The 17,400-nt window shown below is 43.1% G+C and overlaps 1 protein-coding gene across 2 annotated transcripts in view; it reads left to right on the forward strand.

Annotated features, from left to right (window-relative positions):
* The first annotated feature begins 13,614 nt into the window (after positions 1-13,614).
* The window catches only part of sphkap (SPHK1 interactor, AKAP domain containing), a 48,370-nt gene continuing 44,584 nt past the window's right edge, over positions 13,615-17,400 (forward strand). For both annotated transcript variants that reach the window (XM_033631300.2, XM_033631301.2), the window contains exons 1-2: positions 13,615-13,971; positions 16,279-16,381. In XM_033631300.2, coding sequence (XP_033487191.1) covers positions 13,937-13,971; positions 16,279-16,381 — 138 coding nt within the window. In that variant the 5' untranslated portion in view covers positions 13,615-13,936. The remainder of the gene's footprint in view (positions 13,972-16,278; positions 16,382-17,400) is intronic.

Genomic DNA, 17,400 nt, shown 5'->3' on the forward strand with positions numbered 1-17,400 from the left:
GCGTTATCCTGCTGGAAGTAGCCATCAGAAGATGGGTACACTGTGGTCATAAAGGGATGGACAAGGTCAGCTACAATACTCAGGTAGGCTGTGGTGTTTAAACCATGCTCAGTTGGTACTAAGGGGCCCAAAATGTGCCAAGAAAATATTCCCCACACCATTACACCACCAGCAGCCTGAACCGTTGATACAAGGCAGGATGGATCCATGCTTTCATGTTGTTTACGCCAAATTCTGACCCTACCATCTGAATGTGGCAGCAGAAATCCAGACTCATCAGACCAGGCAACGTTTTTCCAATCTTCTATTGTCCAGTTTTGGTGAGCCTGTGTGAACTGTAGCCTCAGTTTCCTGTTGTTAGCTGACAGGAGTGGCACCTGGTGTGGTCTTCTGCTGCTGTAGAACCATCTGCTTCAAGGTTGGACGTGTTGTTGGTTCAGAGATGGTCTTCTGCAGACCTTGGTTGTAACCAGTGGTTATTTGAGTTACTGTTGCCTTTCTATCATCTTGAACCAGTCTGGCCATTCTCCTCTGACCTCTGGCATCAACAAGGCATTTTCACCCAGAGAACTGCTGCTCACTGGATATTTTCTCTTTTTGGGACCATCCTCTGTAAACCCTAGAGATGGTTGTGTGTGAAAATCCCAGTAGATCAGCAGTTTCTGAAATACTCAGACCAGCGCGTCTGGCACCAACAACCATGCCACGTTCAAAGTCACTTAAATCACCTTTCTTCCCCATTCTGATGCTCAGTTTGAACTTCAGCAGGTCGTCTTGACCATGTCTACATGCCTAAATGCATTGAGTTGCTGCCATGTGATTGGCTGATTAGTTATTTGCATTTTCAAGCAGTTGAACAGGTGTTCCTAATAAAGTGAATGTAAATCCAATATTCACTTTCTTTTAGCTCTGTTTTTGATCTCTACCAACTCTGTCTCTTTAGCAGCTAATTGCACCACTGTGTTCATCTGCTAGTTTCTAACTGTGTCTGCCTTCTGTTTGGTGCTGAGAAGGTAGCGTACAGCGAGTGCTTAGAGCTTTCTAACTAAACACGGTCGTCTGCTGCTGCCATCATTTTTATATTGTCACTTGGTACCTAAAACAAATTCAAACAACTTCAAAGGTCCAGTGTGAATGATTTAGGGGTATCTATTGCAGAACCTGTACATAACACTCATAGCTGTTTTCATCAGTGTATAATCAGCTGAAAATAAGAACTGTGTGTTTCTGTTACCTTAGAATCAACCATTTATACCTTCATACAGAGCTGTTCCTCTTTCACAGAATCTGCCATGGTGTACTAGAGTTACCCCAGAACAGATCGGTGACACTGACTCCAAATAGGGGTAATTCGCATTTTCACTATTTGCCATTTTTGTAAAAGCCATCATAATTATCCTACACATTTGGCATAAGGAACGTTTCAGTTCTGTAACCTCACTGCTGGATTCCACTAAATCCTACATAATGGACCATTAAGATTGCAGACCTGGTTGATTTGGTAACACCCATGATTAATGTTTAAGTGCACAGGAATGGCGGACTCCGCCACCAACAATGAGAACTGCTATGAATAGTAAAAAGGCAATAAAAGGATGTAGATATGGATACATTTTAAGCTTTCTTAAAATAATAAATTATCGAGCTAGCTTCCCTGATATCTATAAGTAGTGTGCTTCACAGCTTTGGAACCTCCAATAAACCAGCGGCAGATGATCGCAGTGTTCTTGAAGGTGAAGAATTAACAAGGAAGATATCAACGTAGCTTGTTTCCAGCCCATGTAGGGCTTTGTATTTAAGGAGGAGGAGCTTAAAATCAATTCTAAATCTAACAGGAAGCCAGTGCAGAGCAGCTAAAGGCCCATTTATGCTCAACGTTAAATACGGATCCGGATACAGACGGAGTCTTCTGTCCGTGCTCTGCGTTCATTTCTTCCGTATTTCTGCACATTTCCATAAAGCTTACGGATACGGGCCAAACGGAGCAGTACCACCGGAAACCGTGGGGGCAGCGTTGCTGTCACTACCCCTTATGTAGCTCTAGTGAGACATGAAGAAGAAATAACAATGGCGGAACTTTTTCGCCTGGAATGCTGAAAATAAAATAAAAGAGGGAGACAGGTTTTCCCTATTTTATCTTATGTTGTTATATTTTTCCCTCTCCCCTCTCTGGGAGCGTCCGACCTCGTGCCGCCCGCTCCCATCTCAAACACGGAGGCCTCCCTCTCCGCAGAGCCCACCCCCCCAGCCCCGCACATACTCCCGAGGCTTGGGTCTCCCTCCCCGTGGAGCAGCCCGCCCTCCCGGCTCCGCTCCGCTCACAGTGCCAACCCTCACGCCCTCCAACTGGGGTCCCTCTGTTTTTGTCTTTTACGCAAGAGGTACATTATCAATGTCTCCTCCACAGTCACCATGTTTGTTGTCATAAACTTTTGGCTCTGGGCTACCCCCTGGTGGATATATTGGTTAACATCCATGCCAATGTAAAGGACGCATGGAAGTATGTGGGCAGTGACAGTAACATCGTTTGAAACGGACATATACATTTTCGTACGTAAAGGGAGCATAAATGGGCCTTTAGACTGGCCTGACGTACTCTCTCCTCTTGGTTCTGGTTAATAGCCGAGCTGCAGAGTTGTGAATAGGCAGAAGTTTCTCAGTGGTGTTTTTGGGAGGCCTGTAAAAAGTAAGTTACAGTAGTCGAGTCGGCTTGAAATAAAGGCATGAATCAGTTTCTCAGCATCTTTTTCATTTGGAAATGGTTGCACCTCAGCTATGTTTCTGAGGTGGAAAAACATTGTCACCTTGTTAATGTGGGACTTGACATTTAGGTTATTTAAGTGAAACATGTACAGCTATTTAACTTCTTAAAAATTAGCTGAAATTGTTTTTCTTGTTTGAACGTGGGTGGATTGATCCTTCGTCCTCCCTGCTTCTCTACACTTCCTGACTGAGGGCAAATTGTTGCTTAACTTCAAGCCAGTCGATGCCTTACTTAATGCCAGACAGAAGACAGGATTGCCTTTATCATCCTTTAATGTGATACTCTGTTGATTTTACCCTCGTGCACACAGTTTTTCAGACTGCATTAAATTTTGAATTTCAGTTTTTCTTGAATATCTGTGTTTGACCTTTTGTGGTACTTATTTCATAATTGGCCAAGTTTCGAGAATGGGTTCAACTGCAAATGCATCAATGTGAATATAGACAGTATCTAAATTTCACTTCTGTTTAATCGATTGTGATTTTTTAAAATTGTTTTAAGTCTAATTTTCTGATGACATGCCATCAGACTCCAGCCATCCTTGCTTGACTACAGCATGCGAACCAGGTCTGTTTATTTTTTCTTGAATGACGACGGCACCTGAACTTTTGTGATCCAGACATCAAAGCAGAGCTACAAGAGCTCCAGACATGAACTGCAGGTAGAATTACATGCTGTTCGACTTTCAAGCTTCCCGATTTATTTTCATTTTGATAAGACCTGTTTATTTATTTATCGGCCGAGCCTTCACTGTGAACTCACAAGCGCCTCTAGCACCAAGGTTGAACCCTTTGCACGCCTGATGTTCTATAATTATCTTTGCACGTCACAACCACTCAGGTTCATCATCACATCTTCTCCTCTCACGTGCCGTGCTTTTGTTTTGTAGTTGGTAACTAAATTAAAAATAGCCCCACTGAGACAGGGTTTTTGACAGTGAGAGAGCTTGTACTCCAGCTGATTCTCTCTTCATTTGGCTTTTTTTCTCCCAGCTCCCTCAGATGTCTCCTCTCTGCTGATGAGAGCAGTCTCCGCTTTCATCTCCACTTTACTTGTCCTTCCATCTTTTATTTTAAGAACGTGTGCAATGGATTAGTTCTCCCCCCTGAAAAGCCTATCGGATTAGGATGTGTGGAGGGCAACAGAATGGATGATGAAAAAAAAGAAGAAGAAGAAAGAGGAAGAGGAGAACATGATAAGGAAGAGAAGAAAGTAAGAGGAAGTGGTGTGAGAGGCAAAAGGGGGGCAGACACTGAAGGAGTCAAAAGAGGATAAGAGCATCATATTTGTGTGTGTGTGTGTGTGTGTGTGTTGGACTGCACATTGGTGAAATTTGACTCCTGTTGGTGTTTGGTATTCAACATCTGTGCAGCTTCATGTGCAACAGTTTGTGTTGTACGCCTTATCTGTAAGCTGTTACTGGTTGTTTATTATCCATCTGTCGGCTCCTTGGAAAAATACAAAATCCAACTCGCTGTTGCTATGCGACTGTTTACAACAGTTTCAAACCAGTTTGAAGCCCTGCAAATTTTTACTGGAACGCATGCTGAGCCTGAATGCTAAATGCATGAATACCACGCAGAGCTGTCAGGAGACTTTTACTTTCTGTTAGAAACAAAGGCTAAAAGAAGTTGCAAGTACAACGGGAACTCTGTGACCTGTCTGTAGGTCCGCTGATCTGTCACTCACACTCTGTTGGTGGGTACAGCACACTGTGACCCCATTTACACCTGGCTTTGAAATGCAAGTTTAATCTGGATACACTCGAAGATGGAGCTAAGAGCCTGCCGTTAGAGAGCGGAGAGATGCAATGGATCAAACGAATGTGTATGGCGGAGCACATGTTCAGACAGTCTCTCCAGGAAGGCATTCATGATGTTACACTTGGCTGCACGCACAAAAAGTGACCAACAGGGTTCCCACAGACTTTACAAATGAATTTCCATAACATTTCCATATTATTTTACCCCAATTCCATTACTTTATTTAAGTAATTCAAAATGGAGAGGCCTATGTGACGATAGCCGTACATTATTCCAGGACTGGTTAGCCATCTTTGACCTTTCGTAGGCTCAGTCACTGGTATTTGTTCATTTATAATACCATACTGGGTAAACTTCCTTCATACATTTGTACTTTGTTCTGTACATTTGTACATTTGTTTTATCTCGTAACAGCATTGTTTACATACGCCATGTACTTTGTCTGTTGTCCTGTGTTTTGTCCGAAATACAAAATATTATTATTATTATTATAGAGTCGTCTTCTCTTGGCTGCTTGCCATCTGCCTGCTGCTGTTTCACAATGACACAGACTTTCAAAATAAAAGCCTATGCTAAAGATGACGATATGGATCGATGTTTTCACGTTGCATCGATGATATTGTATCGTTGATCGATGGATCATTACACCCCAAACTGTCATCAGCATCATTTAGAGATCTACCACACTGACTCAGTTAAAGGGATAGTGCACCCAAAAATTAAAATTCAGCCATTATCTACTCACCCATATGCCAAGGGAGGCTCAGGTGAAGTTTTAGAGTCCTCACATCACTTGCGGAGATCCAAGGGGAGAGTGGGTAGCAACACAACTCCACCTAATGGAGGCTTACGGCGCCCCAGATTCAAACGTCCAAAAACGCATAATTGAAACCACAAAATATTTCCATACTGCTCGTCCATGATCCAAGTGTCCTGAAGCCCGGACATAAAAAGTTGTTTGGAAAAACGTCACTTAAACTCTGTTTTTAGCCTCATTGTAGCCTGTAGCTCTAACTGCCTCTCTGTGCGCCGTAAGCCTCCATTAGGTGGAGTTGTGTTGCTACCCCCTCTCCCCTGGAATCTCCGGAAGTGTTGTGAGGACTCTAAAACTTCACCTGAGCCTCCATCAGCATATGGGTGAGTAGATAATGGCTGAATTTTAATTTTTGGGTGCACTATCCCTTTAACCCTTTACAAAACAGCTGTTTAGCATTTACTTGTTTCTTTCCTGATGTGACAGTACATTTCTTTGCCCCAGTTGTGATGTGGCCTTGGTGATGATTCAGTGGTGATCTGTCTGTGTATTACGTGATGCCAGTGATGTCTTAACAGTCACAGAGCACAGCACTAGATTTTAAATTTGTAATACAGGAATGTATTTCTCATAACATCAGACGTGTTTTGGGATTTTTATGCCTCTGCACTGGTGATGGCCGTGAACAAAGCATGTTTTGGGGTTGTCCGTCCATCCGTCCCATTCTTGTGAAAGCAATATGTCAAGAATGCCTTGAGGGAATTTATCCATGATGGACTCTGTGATGACCTGATTCGATTTTGGTGGTCTAGAGTAAGTAAGTAAGTAAGTAAGTAAGTAAGTAAAATTTATTTGTATAGCACTTCTCACAGAGAGGACTCACAAAGTGCTTCACAGGATTAAAATACAAACAAGAATACATACATACAAACATACAGGTCACATACAGAGACACAAAAATGAAACAGTTGTTGCAAAACTAAATCACTTAAGACAAGTTAAAGAATGCCTGCCTATACAGATAGGTTTTAAGATGCTTCTTAAAGATATCAACCGATGCTGCGGCTCTCAAATTCTGTGGGAGGGCGTTCCACAATCTGGGCGCAATGGACTCAAAGGCCCAGTCACCTCTAGTTCTAAGCCTAGTGCGAGGAACTGCCAACAGGCCGTGATCAGCCGACCTAAGTGTCCTACTAGGAACATATACATGCAGCAGGTCAGACGGATACTCAGGTGCCTGATCATGAAGGGCTCTGAATGTTAAAACAAGGATTTTGAACTGGATCCTAAAGCTGACAGGTAGCCAGTGTAGGGAGGCCAGGACAGGAGTAATGTGGCAGTTTTTGGGTGATTTGGTGAACAGCCTGGCAGCGGCATTCTGCACCAGTTGGAGGCAATCTACATGAGTTTTACTGAGACACATGAAAAGAGAGTTGCAGTAATCCAGACGTGATGACACAAAGGCGTGAATGATCATTTCCAGTTCAGCATGTGATACAACAGATCTCAGTTTTGCAATGTTTTTAAGGTGGAAAAAGCATGTACAGGTCAACATGTGAATGTGTTTATCAAAGTGCATGGCCTGGTCAAAAATAAGAGTCAAAGGTCAACCATGTCCATGTCAAACTAATACATTCTTTACCTTGTCACCATGCAGCTAATATAAATTCAGTGTCTTTCTTGTTGTTTATGGCCATTAAAAGTGCTCAATCTTGTACTGTAGGATGCAAAAAATACAAATCTGTTTAACAGCACATCATCTCATAAAAATCTCTGGCTTTGTGTAGATGCTTGTATACTTCATGCTCTTAACTCTGATCCTACATCTATATTTAGACGGTGCAGGTGATGAAGGGGATTGTGTTGATATTCTATTTGGGTCACCTTTTAAGGTCACTCATGCACAACATAAAACAGCGAAAATCTGAGAGCTGATGTGGGAGTTTCTTTGCTGCCAAATCCAAAATACTTCTCAGCTCCATACTTAATATTTCTTAAGGTTTCATACACATTATTCTACTGAAGTTAGTGGTGATTTGACCGAGATTTCAACCTATAACATGATAAATTGACTTAAGTAACAACCTAATTAATTTGATGTACCGGAAATGATTAGGATGTTTTATAAATATTACGTCTTTGCCAAATGCTGCAAATATATATAAATATGTGCAGATACAGTAAGCAAAACAAACAAAAGCCATGTCATACAAATACAGTTTACTTTTAGTTTACTTTTACTTTTAGTTTACTTGAAAGGAACATCCCGTCAGTGTTCCAACATCTAACGCGGTTTAAAGAAAGGTATTGGCACCATGTTTCTGAGGTTGAGCTTACAAGAATTGTTGTTACTGTCCTTAAGAGTAATCAGCACTTGTCTGGTGTCTTGAGTGGGAGAGGGGTAATGGCTTCATCTGGGTCATCAGGTGGGCACCTTCCTTCATTGGTGGTTCATTGATAGGCACACAACACCTTTAATAATCTTTGGCTCTGATCACTTAGCAAGGAAATTACATCCCTTTATTGGTCCTCTGGCAACTAATATAAAATATACAGCAAGAACTTCCACCTAAGAAATGTTATCAAAATCAAATCAGCCGTGTCTTTTCCTGACCTAGAAAAGCTTATCCATGCTTTTGTATTCTCGCGCCTCGACTACTGCAATGCACTGTTTACATGCCTCATTAAATCTTGTTATGACCCAGGTATTGGTCTGCAGTGATCTGTCAGGTGTCCTCTCTCCTCCTCTCAGTGTAGGTGCAAGTTGTGACCTGAGATCATTAAACCTACCCTCACTAGTCATCCCTAGATCAAGGCTGGTAACTAGAGGTGACCGGGCTTTTGCCATCAAGGCCTCTGGAATCCTCTGCCTGAGGGGATTAGGCTGGCTAGCACATTTCCTGTTTTTAAATCATTGCTTGAAACAGGAAAGTTTCCCTTTTAATGCCTGATTTGCACTTTTGTGTTTTAGTTCCTTTGTATCGTTTTGTTGTCTTATTTCTCTGCACTTTGTGAAGCACTTTGTAGCCTTGTTTACATAAGTGCTATACAAATAAATAATTATTATTATATATTATTATTACCTCCAGAGGGCTCAACGGCGACACCTGGTGTCGTAGGTGTGCCACCCTCTGCTTTTACCCTTAATGTTGGACATCTTGCAGACCAGTTGGGATCCTTCCTCTTCTTCCAAAGCCGATTGCTCCTTCGCTCAACAGCCTCTGATAGTGACTTGGTGGCTTGTCGGAAGGTCTGTCCTCGAACCCTCATACTCTTCAGAGGCCTGGTTAATGATGTGGCTACAAATCCTCTACACAAAACCTCTACAGGGAGCACCTGAATACGCTAGTCGCGTTGTTCTGCGTCAGCTGCTAGGTCTGTCTACGTAAGGCTGTTGTGTTCATAACCTTCCCCAACTGGACGTGTGTGAGGTCTGGCCTGAGATTAGTTGTAACAATCCCTGGTGGAAAGCTGAGTTTCTAATTCAGGTCAACCTGCATTTTCCAGTAGTCGGCAGTGCTGGTTATTCTCCTTCCTTCCAGGATGATCGCCAGTTGATGTAGGACCTGATTGTGCCTCCATGTGTAGCGGCTGTGAGGCAGATTGGTTTTGCAGCCTTTAAGGATTTGCCTCTAAGTTGCTGGAGATTCTGAGACATACATATTTATATACCATATATAGTTGTTTACACATTAATGCATATGCGATAAGTGTGGCTGTGGTGAGTCTGAAGCTTTTTCCCTGCTGATAGTTTCGGCAACATAACGTGTAGCTGTTTATGTGTTGCATTTTTATGATATTGGAATATAAAAACAGGTGTTTGCTTTATCATTGGGCCCATGTTAAAGGAAACATTTTGCTTCCTTAGCACCTCATTTAAATCATTTTTTAAAATAAAATATTCAGCAGGAGAAACAGTTCTCCTCAGCTGAGAAGCATGAAATTAGATGGTACAGTACATAACCACGGAGGGCATTAACAGTTGGTGAAAAGAGCTGGCTAACGCAGGACTTCTGCTATTTATATCACAATCTGTAGTGAGAGTTTTGGGAGAAACTGGCTGAGCTAGTTATGCTCACACACTCAATGAGGACTTTGTGAGTGTGTTATTTATTCCAAAATGCTCAAATATACTGAAACAACGAAGGTGTTTCATTTTAAATGTTTCATAGTTTAATAGTTTAGACGTAGCAAGCGTTTTGTAAACATACAGTATGTGTTCCCTTTGGGTTGCATAACTACACTGAAAAATCACAGAAATTGGGTTTTGATATTGTGAGGAGTTGAATGAAAGCAAATGGCATCCGGAGGGAGAGAAATAACACGGTAGCTGATAACAGCATGTAAAAATCTATCTTCTTTGAGGTGGAGGGCATGCTGGAAATAAGCATTCCCTTTGGCAGAAATGATCCTTTCAGCAGAGTGAAGACGTACACTTTGGCCACCAGGCGAATCCACAAAAGCAACATTTCTCTTCCTTTCTCTCACTCACTCACTCACATACAGATCTCAGCATTTTCTGTACTCTCTTTTCCTGATTTTCTCCCATTTCTTTATTCTCTGCCCACTGCTGTTATCCCCCAACAGCAGTCTCAGTCAGATGACAGAGAACTGAAGGTCACGACTCCTTTTACCCCCCCTCCTAATTATATATTAGTACGTTATAGAACGTATATATTACTCTGAAGGCTCTCTTATTGCTGCTAAGGTGATGGAGATGACAGCTGTCTCAAGTGGCAATTGGAAATCTGGTGTGTGCGTATGTGTGTGTGTGTGTTCTAGGCATTTTGCATTCCTTTTAGTTTTTCGCTCAGAGGGATGCCGGCACAATGATGTATGCTGTCTCGTATTGGTGTGTCTGTCAGCTGGTGTGCAATAACGCAATAACAAATTGCAGCAATATAGAAACTGCGATGCTATTACACAGTTTGTCCTTGAAAATACCTAAATGACCAAATTTCCAAATTTAAGGTATTGTAATCTAAACTTTTTGGTGGTGTTAAGTGTTTATGTTGAATAAAAAAGAAGATATTGGCTGATACATTGTTATCTATGTCAGTGTTCTTATACTAACATCAGTATGGGCCTCAAGACTCCAGTTTCAGCCAGGCTCTGTAAACAACATGATTCATGCTCCAACGTGTCTATCACTGTCACTCTACAGACAGTTACCACGGGACAATGTGACTGAACATTCAAATCCACTCACTGTAATTATACCAAAGAAGATACACTGAAGACGTGGATATTTCCATGGAGACTGCTCAGGGAAAGTGTCTAAGTTTATCCCTGCCTGTTCAAAACGTGCCTGTTTGGAACAGGCTGATTGCTTGGCCTGCGGTCTTGCTGCTTACAGCTTTCGTGAGAACTTCAACAACTCAACACTACTTCCCTTGATCCTAAGGAGTACACCTCCATCGATCCACCCAATTTCATCCGCTTATCTGAGGCCAGGAGCAGGCTGAGCAAAGTACTCTAGGCATCCTTCTCCCCAGCAACGCTTTCCACCCTCTCCTGGGTATCTCATAGCGTTCCCAAGCCAGATGAGATATGTAATCCCTCCAGTGTGTTCTGGGTCTGCCCCAGGGCCTCCTACCAGTTGAACTAACCTGGAAAGTGTCTAACAGCAGGCATCCTGATCAGATGCCTGGACCACCTCAACTGGCCCCCAGTGACGCAAAGATGTGTGAGGTCCCCACAGTGTCTTTGAGGCTGAACCCAGCTATCCTCATGAGAAAACTCACTTTGGCCCTTTGTATTTGCGATCTTATTTTCTCGGTCATTACTGAAAGCTCATGACCGTAATTGAGAAACAGAACTTCAAACTACTAGTAAATCAAGAGCTTTGCCTTCCTGCTCAGCTCCTTCTTATCCACAATAGTCCTACGCAACTCCTGCATCACTGCTGATACCGCACCACATCGTCTATCCATCTCACGCTCCATTTTACCCTCACTCATGAACAAGAACTTGAGATATTTGCAGCAGTAACTCTCTTCCAACCCAGCTGCCATTACATAGTTGTGTCCCCAAGCAATGCTGGAGTATATGCGTCATTCATCAAAAGCTAACATTAACTTTTTAAGACCTCAGTGAAGACAAATCTTTGCTATTACTGGAAACAGAAGCATTTATTTCGAAAGTTACAGTGCTGATGCTTGAAATGTCTCCAGTCTGTCCGTTCTCTCTTTCTTCATCTGTTGTTAAATGTGCTGTAATGAGATAGGGAGAGCGAGCTGTACTCAGCATGCTGCATGGTGGTGAAACAGTTAATACATTCTCAATACACTTCACAGTATGTCCATAAAGCACTACTAATAAATTGGGACTTATGTCTCATACATCTCAAGAGCTCGCACTCAACTCCGCACTTCCTTGGGTCCTCAGCGACACACCCACCAAGAGTTGATTGGATGAATGGTTGTTGAGAAAATTAAAGGACATACAGACAGACATGTGATGTGAGCTCAACATTCTGTTTCACTCTCTGCATCAGCCTTGACTGGATGCCGCCAAATTACTTTTCAGAAATTGAAATCCAATCTGGGCCAATCAGGGATCTGTACTGGAGTTGACAACGTAAGAAGCCAATCAGGGACTATGTTGGAGTTTATGCCGTAAAATGCAGGCCGCAGCTTGCAGAACAGTAACGGCAGCTCCCAAAGCAACTAGCCTAACTCTAACGTTAATAAACACAGCAATAAGTGAAGTTATAGCAGAAATAGAGTCAAAGACAACAATTAAAGTATGCACTCGCTGAGTTTCTCTGAGGAAAAGACGTTTTCACTGTTCTCCTGAGTGGATTTGTCAAAAGCTTGATTTATGAACTGGCTCCACTGGTGATTCGGAAGATGTTCCTGGTGTTTTGTTACAGTGATTGGCTGAAGGAGTTTGTCAAAGCGAGTACTCCCGTCCACTGAAGATGTGTGGGGCAACATCAAGTCCAGACTGACAAAGAGAGTGAAACAAAATGTTGAGCTCACATTATCACGATGGCCTTTCCAGGCTAGGTCACACATACCAGGGCTCGAAATACTACGCAGTGCACGTAACTTGGTAAAGATTATATGTTGTGAAGGGCTGGCAACTCTCATGCACTGACCATCTCTCGCACCACGTCTATTTTCTCATGCAATGAAAAACAAATTTCTTACCAATAATGTTGCAATGCTTCGAAAGGACACTGGCAGCGCACAATAGAGCCATGACAGAGCAGCACAGCATAACAGCAGCACCACCGTGTCGTACACTGCGATCAAGCCAGCTGCTGCTTAGAGTTTGAAGTTTGTCTGTTCCTGCTGTTATGTACTTTGGAGCGGCTAAAAAGGACAAAGAGAGATTCATTAAAAAACATTGCCATATTAGGTTTGATGAATAGCTCAATGGATTTCTGCTCAAAGTGTTCTTATGACCACATACATTTTGAAGTACTGTACATAACTGTACAGTGAAAGTCAGCCCAAATGATTCTGTGAGATAGTGAAAATGTCCACTTTTAAACCTTCATAAGGAGGTTTGTTCAAATTTCCAATGCAGATCTGTTCAGGATGACCCTGACTATGACCATGTACATTCTGAAGTTCATTTCTTTAGAGTTTTTGAGGAAAAATATAGGGAAAGTTAGCTTAGAATACATTATAGCACATTGACAATTTTCTCATGTTTGAACTGTAATAAAAAGAAACCATTACAGTGGGTGATGTTGGATTTCTTTTGGTCGGATCCGGCCGTGGCCTTGGGGAAAGAAGAACAAATACACCAAATGGTGCAGTAAACAAAATAAAAAAATGGTGCATGTACACAGAAAATGAGCCCTGCATACGCGAACAGCAGGCACGTCTGCTTTGGCTGGTGCTGGAAAATAAGCACTTGAAATGGGTTGAGGAGCACCATATTGGTTTCTGTGTGCTTGTTGAGGGCAGAAAGCAGGTCAGCCATAAAATCTGTTGCACAGACCTGGTGTTGTAACGAGAGGTAGAGCAACCTGCCTCAACAACAGGGGAAACAATGGAGGTGAACGTTACATGCAGCTGAAAGTTAGAGTGATGGTGTCCTATCAAAGCCAGATGTGATGGAGATATTCTTTTTACTATTTATTTAGCTTCTATTAATTCCCCATGTCACTACTGCTGAGTTACTTTTCAGTGTGTACATCAGTCTTAAGTGATCAATAGATAGATTCGCCCTCAGTAAACACACACTGTAAGTGGCACATTGGGTTCGTAATTGGTGTATTGGTTGAAAACACGCAGCTCCACGTACGTCTGCGCGTGCGTCTGTTTGTACACATGCGTCGACATGCGCGCACACTGTCCATATCCATGCCCTTGCCTGCGTCGTGCAGCTCATTACGTTTTGATCCACGCGGGGCTCCTGCGCCTGCACTCGGCACTTGGCGGAGAGACGCGCAGGGCAGGCAGTGGTGTACTGCTGCTGCTGCTGCTGCTGATACCGCGGAGCTCACTTCATCACAGTCCTCCTCCAGTCACGCTGAAGCAGTCTGGGATTCCTTTAGTGCTCGGTCGGGGATGCGCATCTGGACCTGAGAGTGTCCCGGGGACAATTACGCGTCGAGGCGCTCCGCTGTACCTCTCCCTGCCCCCACAGAGGAAATAATCACACCGGGTTGAGGACAGTTTGGCTATTTTTCACAGAATGGCAGGCGCAGAGTGCCTTCTGAAAACGCCGAGGTGAGAAACTCTTATTATCCCGGGAATTGATATGAAAATATCGATGGGTATTTAGGCGCATATTCCCAAATGAAATCAACAAAATGTCTCCAGGCACTTCAATTGCGCGTCTGATTTTCAGTAGTAAACATCTACTTTATAGTTTTTTTTGTTGCATCTATATTGCCACGCGAGTATTCTCCTATATTTCACATATGATTTGCTGTGGCACCCTTTGGAAATATTTTAGATTTTTTTTATTTTTATTTTTTTTATTTTTTTATTTTTATTTTATTTTTTTACAAAAGCACTGGAATGAAATGTGTGTGATGTTTGATGTTGCACTGAATCAAAGCATTGGGATGTTCTGGCTGTTCAAAGTGTGTCAGTTTGTGTTTACTGTTGGAAAAAGCGCACCAAAATCCACGCAGAGTGTTGCAGTAAAGCCGCTTTCAGTCGACTGTCAGTGTTTGTGCAGTAAACAAGATGTTTCAGCATGCCTGCCCTGACTGATAGAAACGTGTGACAATGAAGTAAAGTGCACAGTAGCCGCCTTCAGAATATACATCTTTAATTCTCACACTTAGTCTTCTGTGTGATTTTCCTTTGAGCGAAAATGAAAGGTTTCTGCAACCCCTCCAGACCTAAATCTGCCCCATTTATTATTATGTGCGTCTAAAGTCTCTCCAAAGCGCTGAAATCCGAAGGTTGCCACCAAAAGTTGCACCATTAAATTGACCCGCTGGCCTCTAAAGTCTGGCGAAATCCTCAACCAACGCGAGCTTTCACAGTAAATTACAGCAGCGCACCGGGAGCAGTCCTTGAAAGCCAGACATTTCAGGGGTTAATTACGTCCCCCGCACCCGGCAGATGTCTGCTGGGTACCTGAAGGCCCCGGGAGTACGAGAGCGCACCATCCTGTCAATCATCAACGTGTCGTGATGGAGAGGTCGTTAAGCGCAAAGATTAGAAAGGAGGTCGTGCATGACGAATCAGTCCCGCTGGTCATCCTCAAATTTCTGCAGAGATCTTTCACCATTTACATGAACACAGACAGACCAGAATATGCTGATTTTCTACAGTGTTTTTCACCTCCATTTTTTTTTACAGTGTCCTTCGCTTCCAATTTTCTGCATACATCCAAGATATTCACTGCAGGATCACTGCCTGTGTGTGTGTGTGTGTGTGTGTGTGTGTGTGTGTGTGTGTTGCATGGAGTGTTTTGATGTGTGCCTCACAGATACAGCAGCCTATTTCAACCACATCATATCCACTTATCTCCAGTACATCATCTGTTTGTCTGGCCATTCACAGTAAACTCACTTTTCCTGTGACACAATTATTTACATCATTAACTGCAAATAGATACAGTTGTGCGATCCCTCGGGGGCTTTCAAAGTGAAATGCTTTTTAATTTGCTTTGAAATATGTGGATTACAGGAAAAAAAAACAGCTGCTCCTATTTAAATATGCATCCCCATCCTCTTTATTTTCCAAATTGATCCTCATTAATGCCATTCCAGATAAGCTTCGATTTGGCTTATCTCAGTGAAAGCATGCACGGAGGATAATGACGCCTTCCTGGGATTTTTGAGTTTGCTATGTTGTGTTTCAGCTCGCCGTACTCTGACAGACATTCATATCACTACAGATTGTTGAATAATTTTGTCTCATGCGCCAAATGAAGGTCACATGATGTTTTTCCCCCCCATTTGTTCCGCTATAATCCTCCGTCGCCAAACAGAATTTCATGATTTGGCCATTGACACTTTGATGCTTAGCTGCAGCCTGATAGCTTTCTGCAAGAAGCCATGATTCGCCCAAGGGGGCCCAACATGCAGAGGGCTTTGCATTTATGCTAGGGTCATGAGTGTGTTTATGCAGAGAGAGAAGACATCACAGAAATCCCCTAAGAAAGTTTTCAGCAGGTGAGGCTACAATGGCCTCATAAATAATAATGTGATACAAAGGTCTTGACATCCACAGAGCAACACCTAAACTCTTGGCACTCTTCACTAAATGATAGGAGGTGTCCTGTGGTTGAGCGTAGACTTGTACATTTTCCTAGAAAAGAGGCTGCCCTGCTGCTGTCTTGCTAGCATGGGAATAATAAAGCATTTGGCTCAGAGTATTGACATCATTCTCCTGTGGTGACAATAGCTGTCTGGTTGATTCATTGCAAAGGTGCCACTGCTGTACTGTATGAACAAATGTGACAGGCAACGGGCCGTTTCCTCTGATCCCAGGCTTTTTTTTTTAAAACCGAGAGGTGTTGAGCGCTTGACAAGAACTCGCTCTGACAAACTCCGTGCCCTTTTTGCCTTGCAGTAACTTCCAGTCGACTGCCATGTTTGAGGGCTCAGAGGCGGTCGAGGTGGAGGGAGGCAGCATGGAGAGCACCATGGGCTCGTCCATCAGCGCTTGCAAGAAGGTAAGAAAGGATGGAATCTGTCTACCTGTGTGTCCCTCTGTGTGTGTGTGTGTGTGTGTGTGTGTGTGTGTGTGTGTGTGTGCAGTGAGCACTTGTCACACCACTTCTGCTTTTTCTCTGTTCATGTGCCCGTGCACCTGTCCATCATATCTGCCTCCCACGTCAGTTTATCTGCAGTGCAAGAGATTTTCATTTCCTCCTCCAGGGGTGCCTGTGAAACCCAGGGGTGGTGCAATAAGAGGAACAGCTAGGCCCTCGGGTCAGCCCGGTAGATTTATCATCCCCCGGTGCCAGATAGACGAGGGGGAAGGGTAGCACAGATCAGTGGGCTGAGGTGGAGGCAAGATTGAATTTCCTTTCAAAGTGTGTGTAGGTCTATTTGTGTCCGTCCCATACTGTGTTTGTGTGTGTGTGTGCAGGTGGGCTCACTGGTGTGTCCCTAATTAGCCTACCGCTCATGATCTTAACTGACTTCCACTCAGGTGTCCTGTAGAGACACAAGGTGATGTCATTCATTTAACTGGGCCCTGGGCTCCGCTGACCCGTGCCAGCAGCCTTTGATACAATCGCTCTCGGCGAAATCAGCTGAGGCTACGTCACCTTTACCTGGCCGAGGGCCTGCACAGATGGTCTCTTCCTGAGGGTGTAGGCATGAGGGGGCATGATTTGTTACTAAAAATACACACAGGAAGAACACACACACATTATCTGTCATATGTCTAAGTAATTGCATAAGAATGATTTTATTTATAGCATGCCATTTTTTTATCTGCTGTACATCAGTGGTGCAGACTGTTTGAAATGTAGCCTCCTTCTTTTACAAATAAATAACTATAAATATACCAGATGGTCACTATATAGGCTCAAGGGAAACTTCAATTACACTCAAATCAATAGTTAATGACAAGTGAGTATGTCAGTCAGTAGGACAAAAACTCTCTTCTGTCATTGACAAAGCTCAGTGACTGTAGGTTTCATCCTGAAGGCTTCATTAAAATGGCCCCCAAGGGAGGAGACAG

This window comes from Epinephelus lanceolatus, chromosome 4, assembly GCF_041903045.1.
Source record: "Epinephelus lanceolatus isolate andai-2023 chromosome 4, ASM4190304v1, whole genome shotgun sequence".
NCBI classification, from domain to species: domain Eukaryota; kingdom Metazoa; phylum Chordata; class Actinopteri; order Perciformes; family Serranidae; genus Epinephelus; species Epinephelus lanceolatus.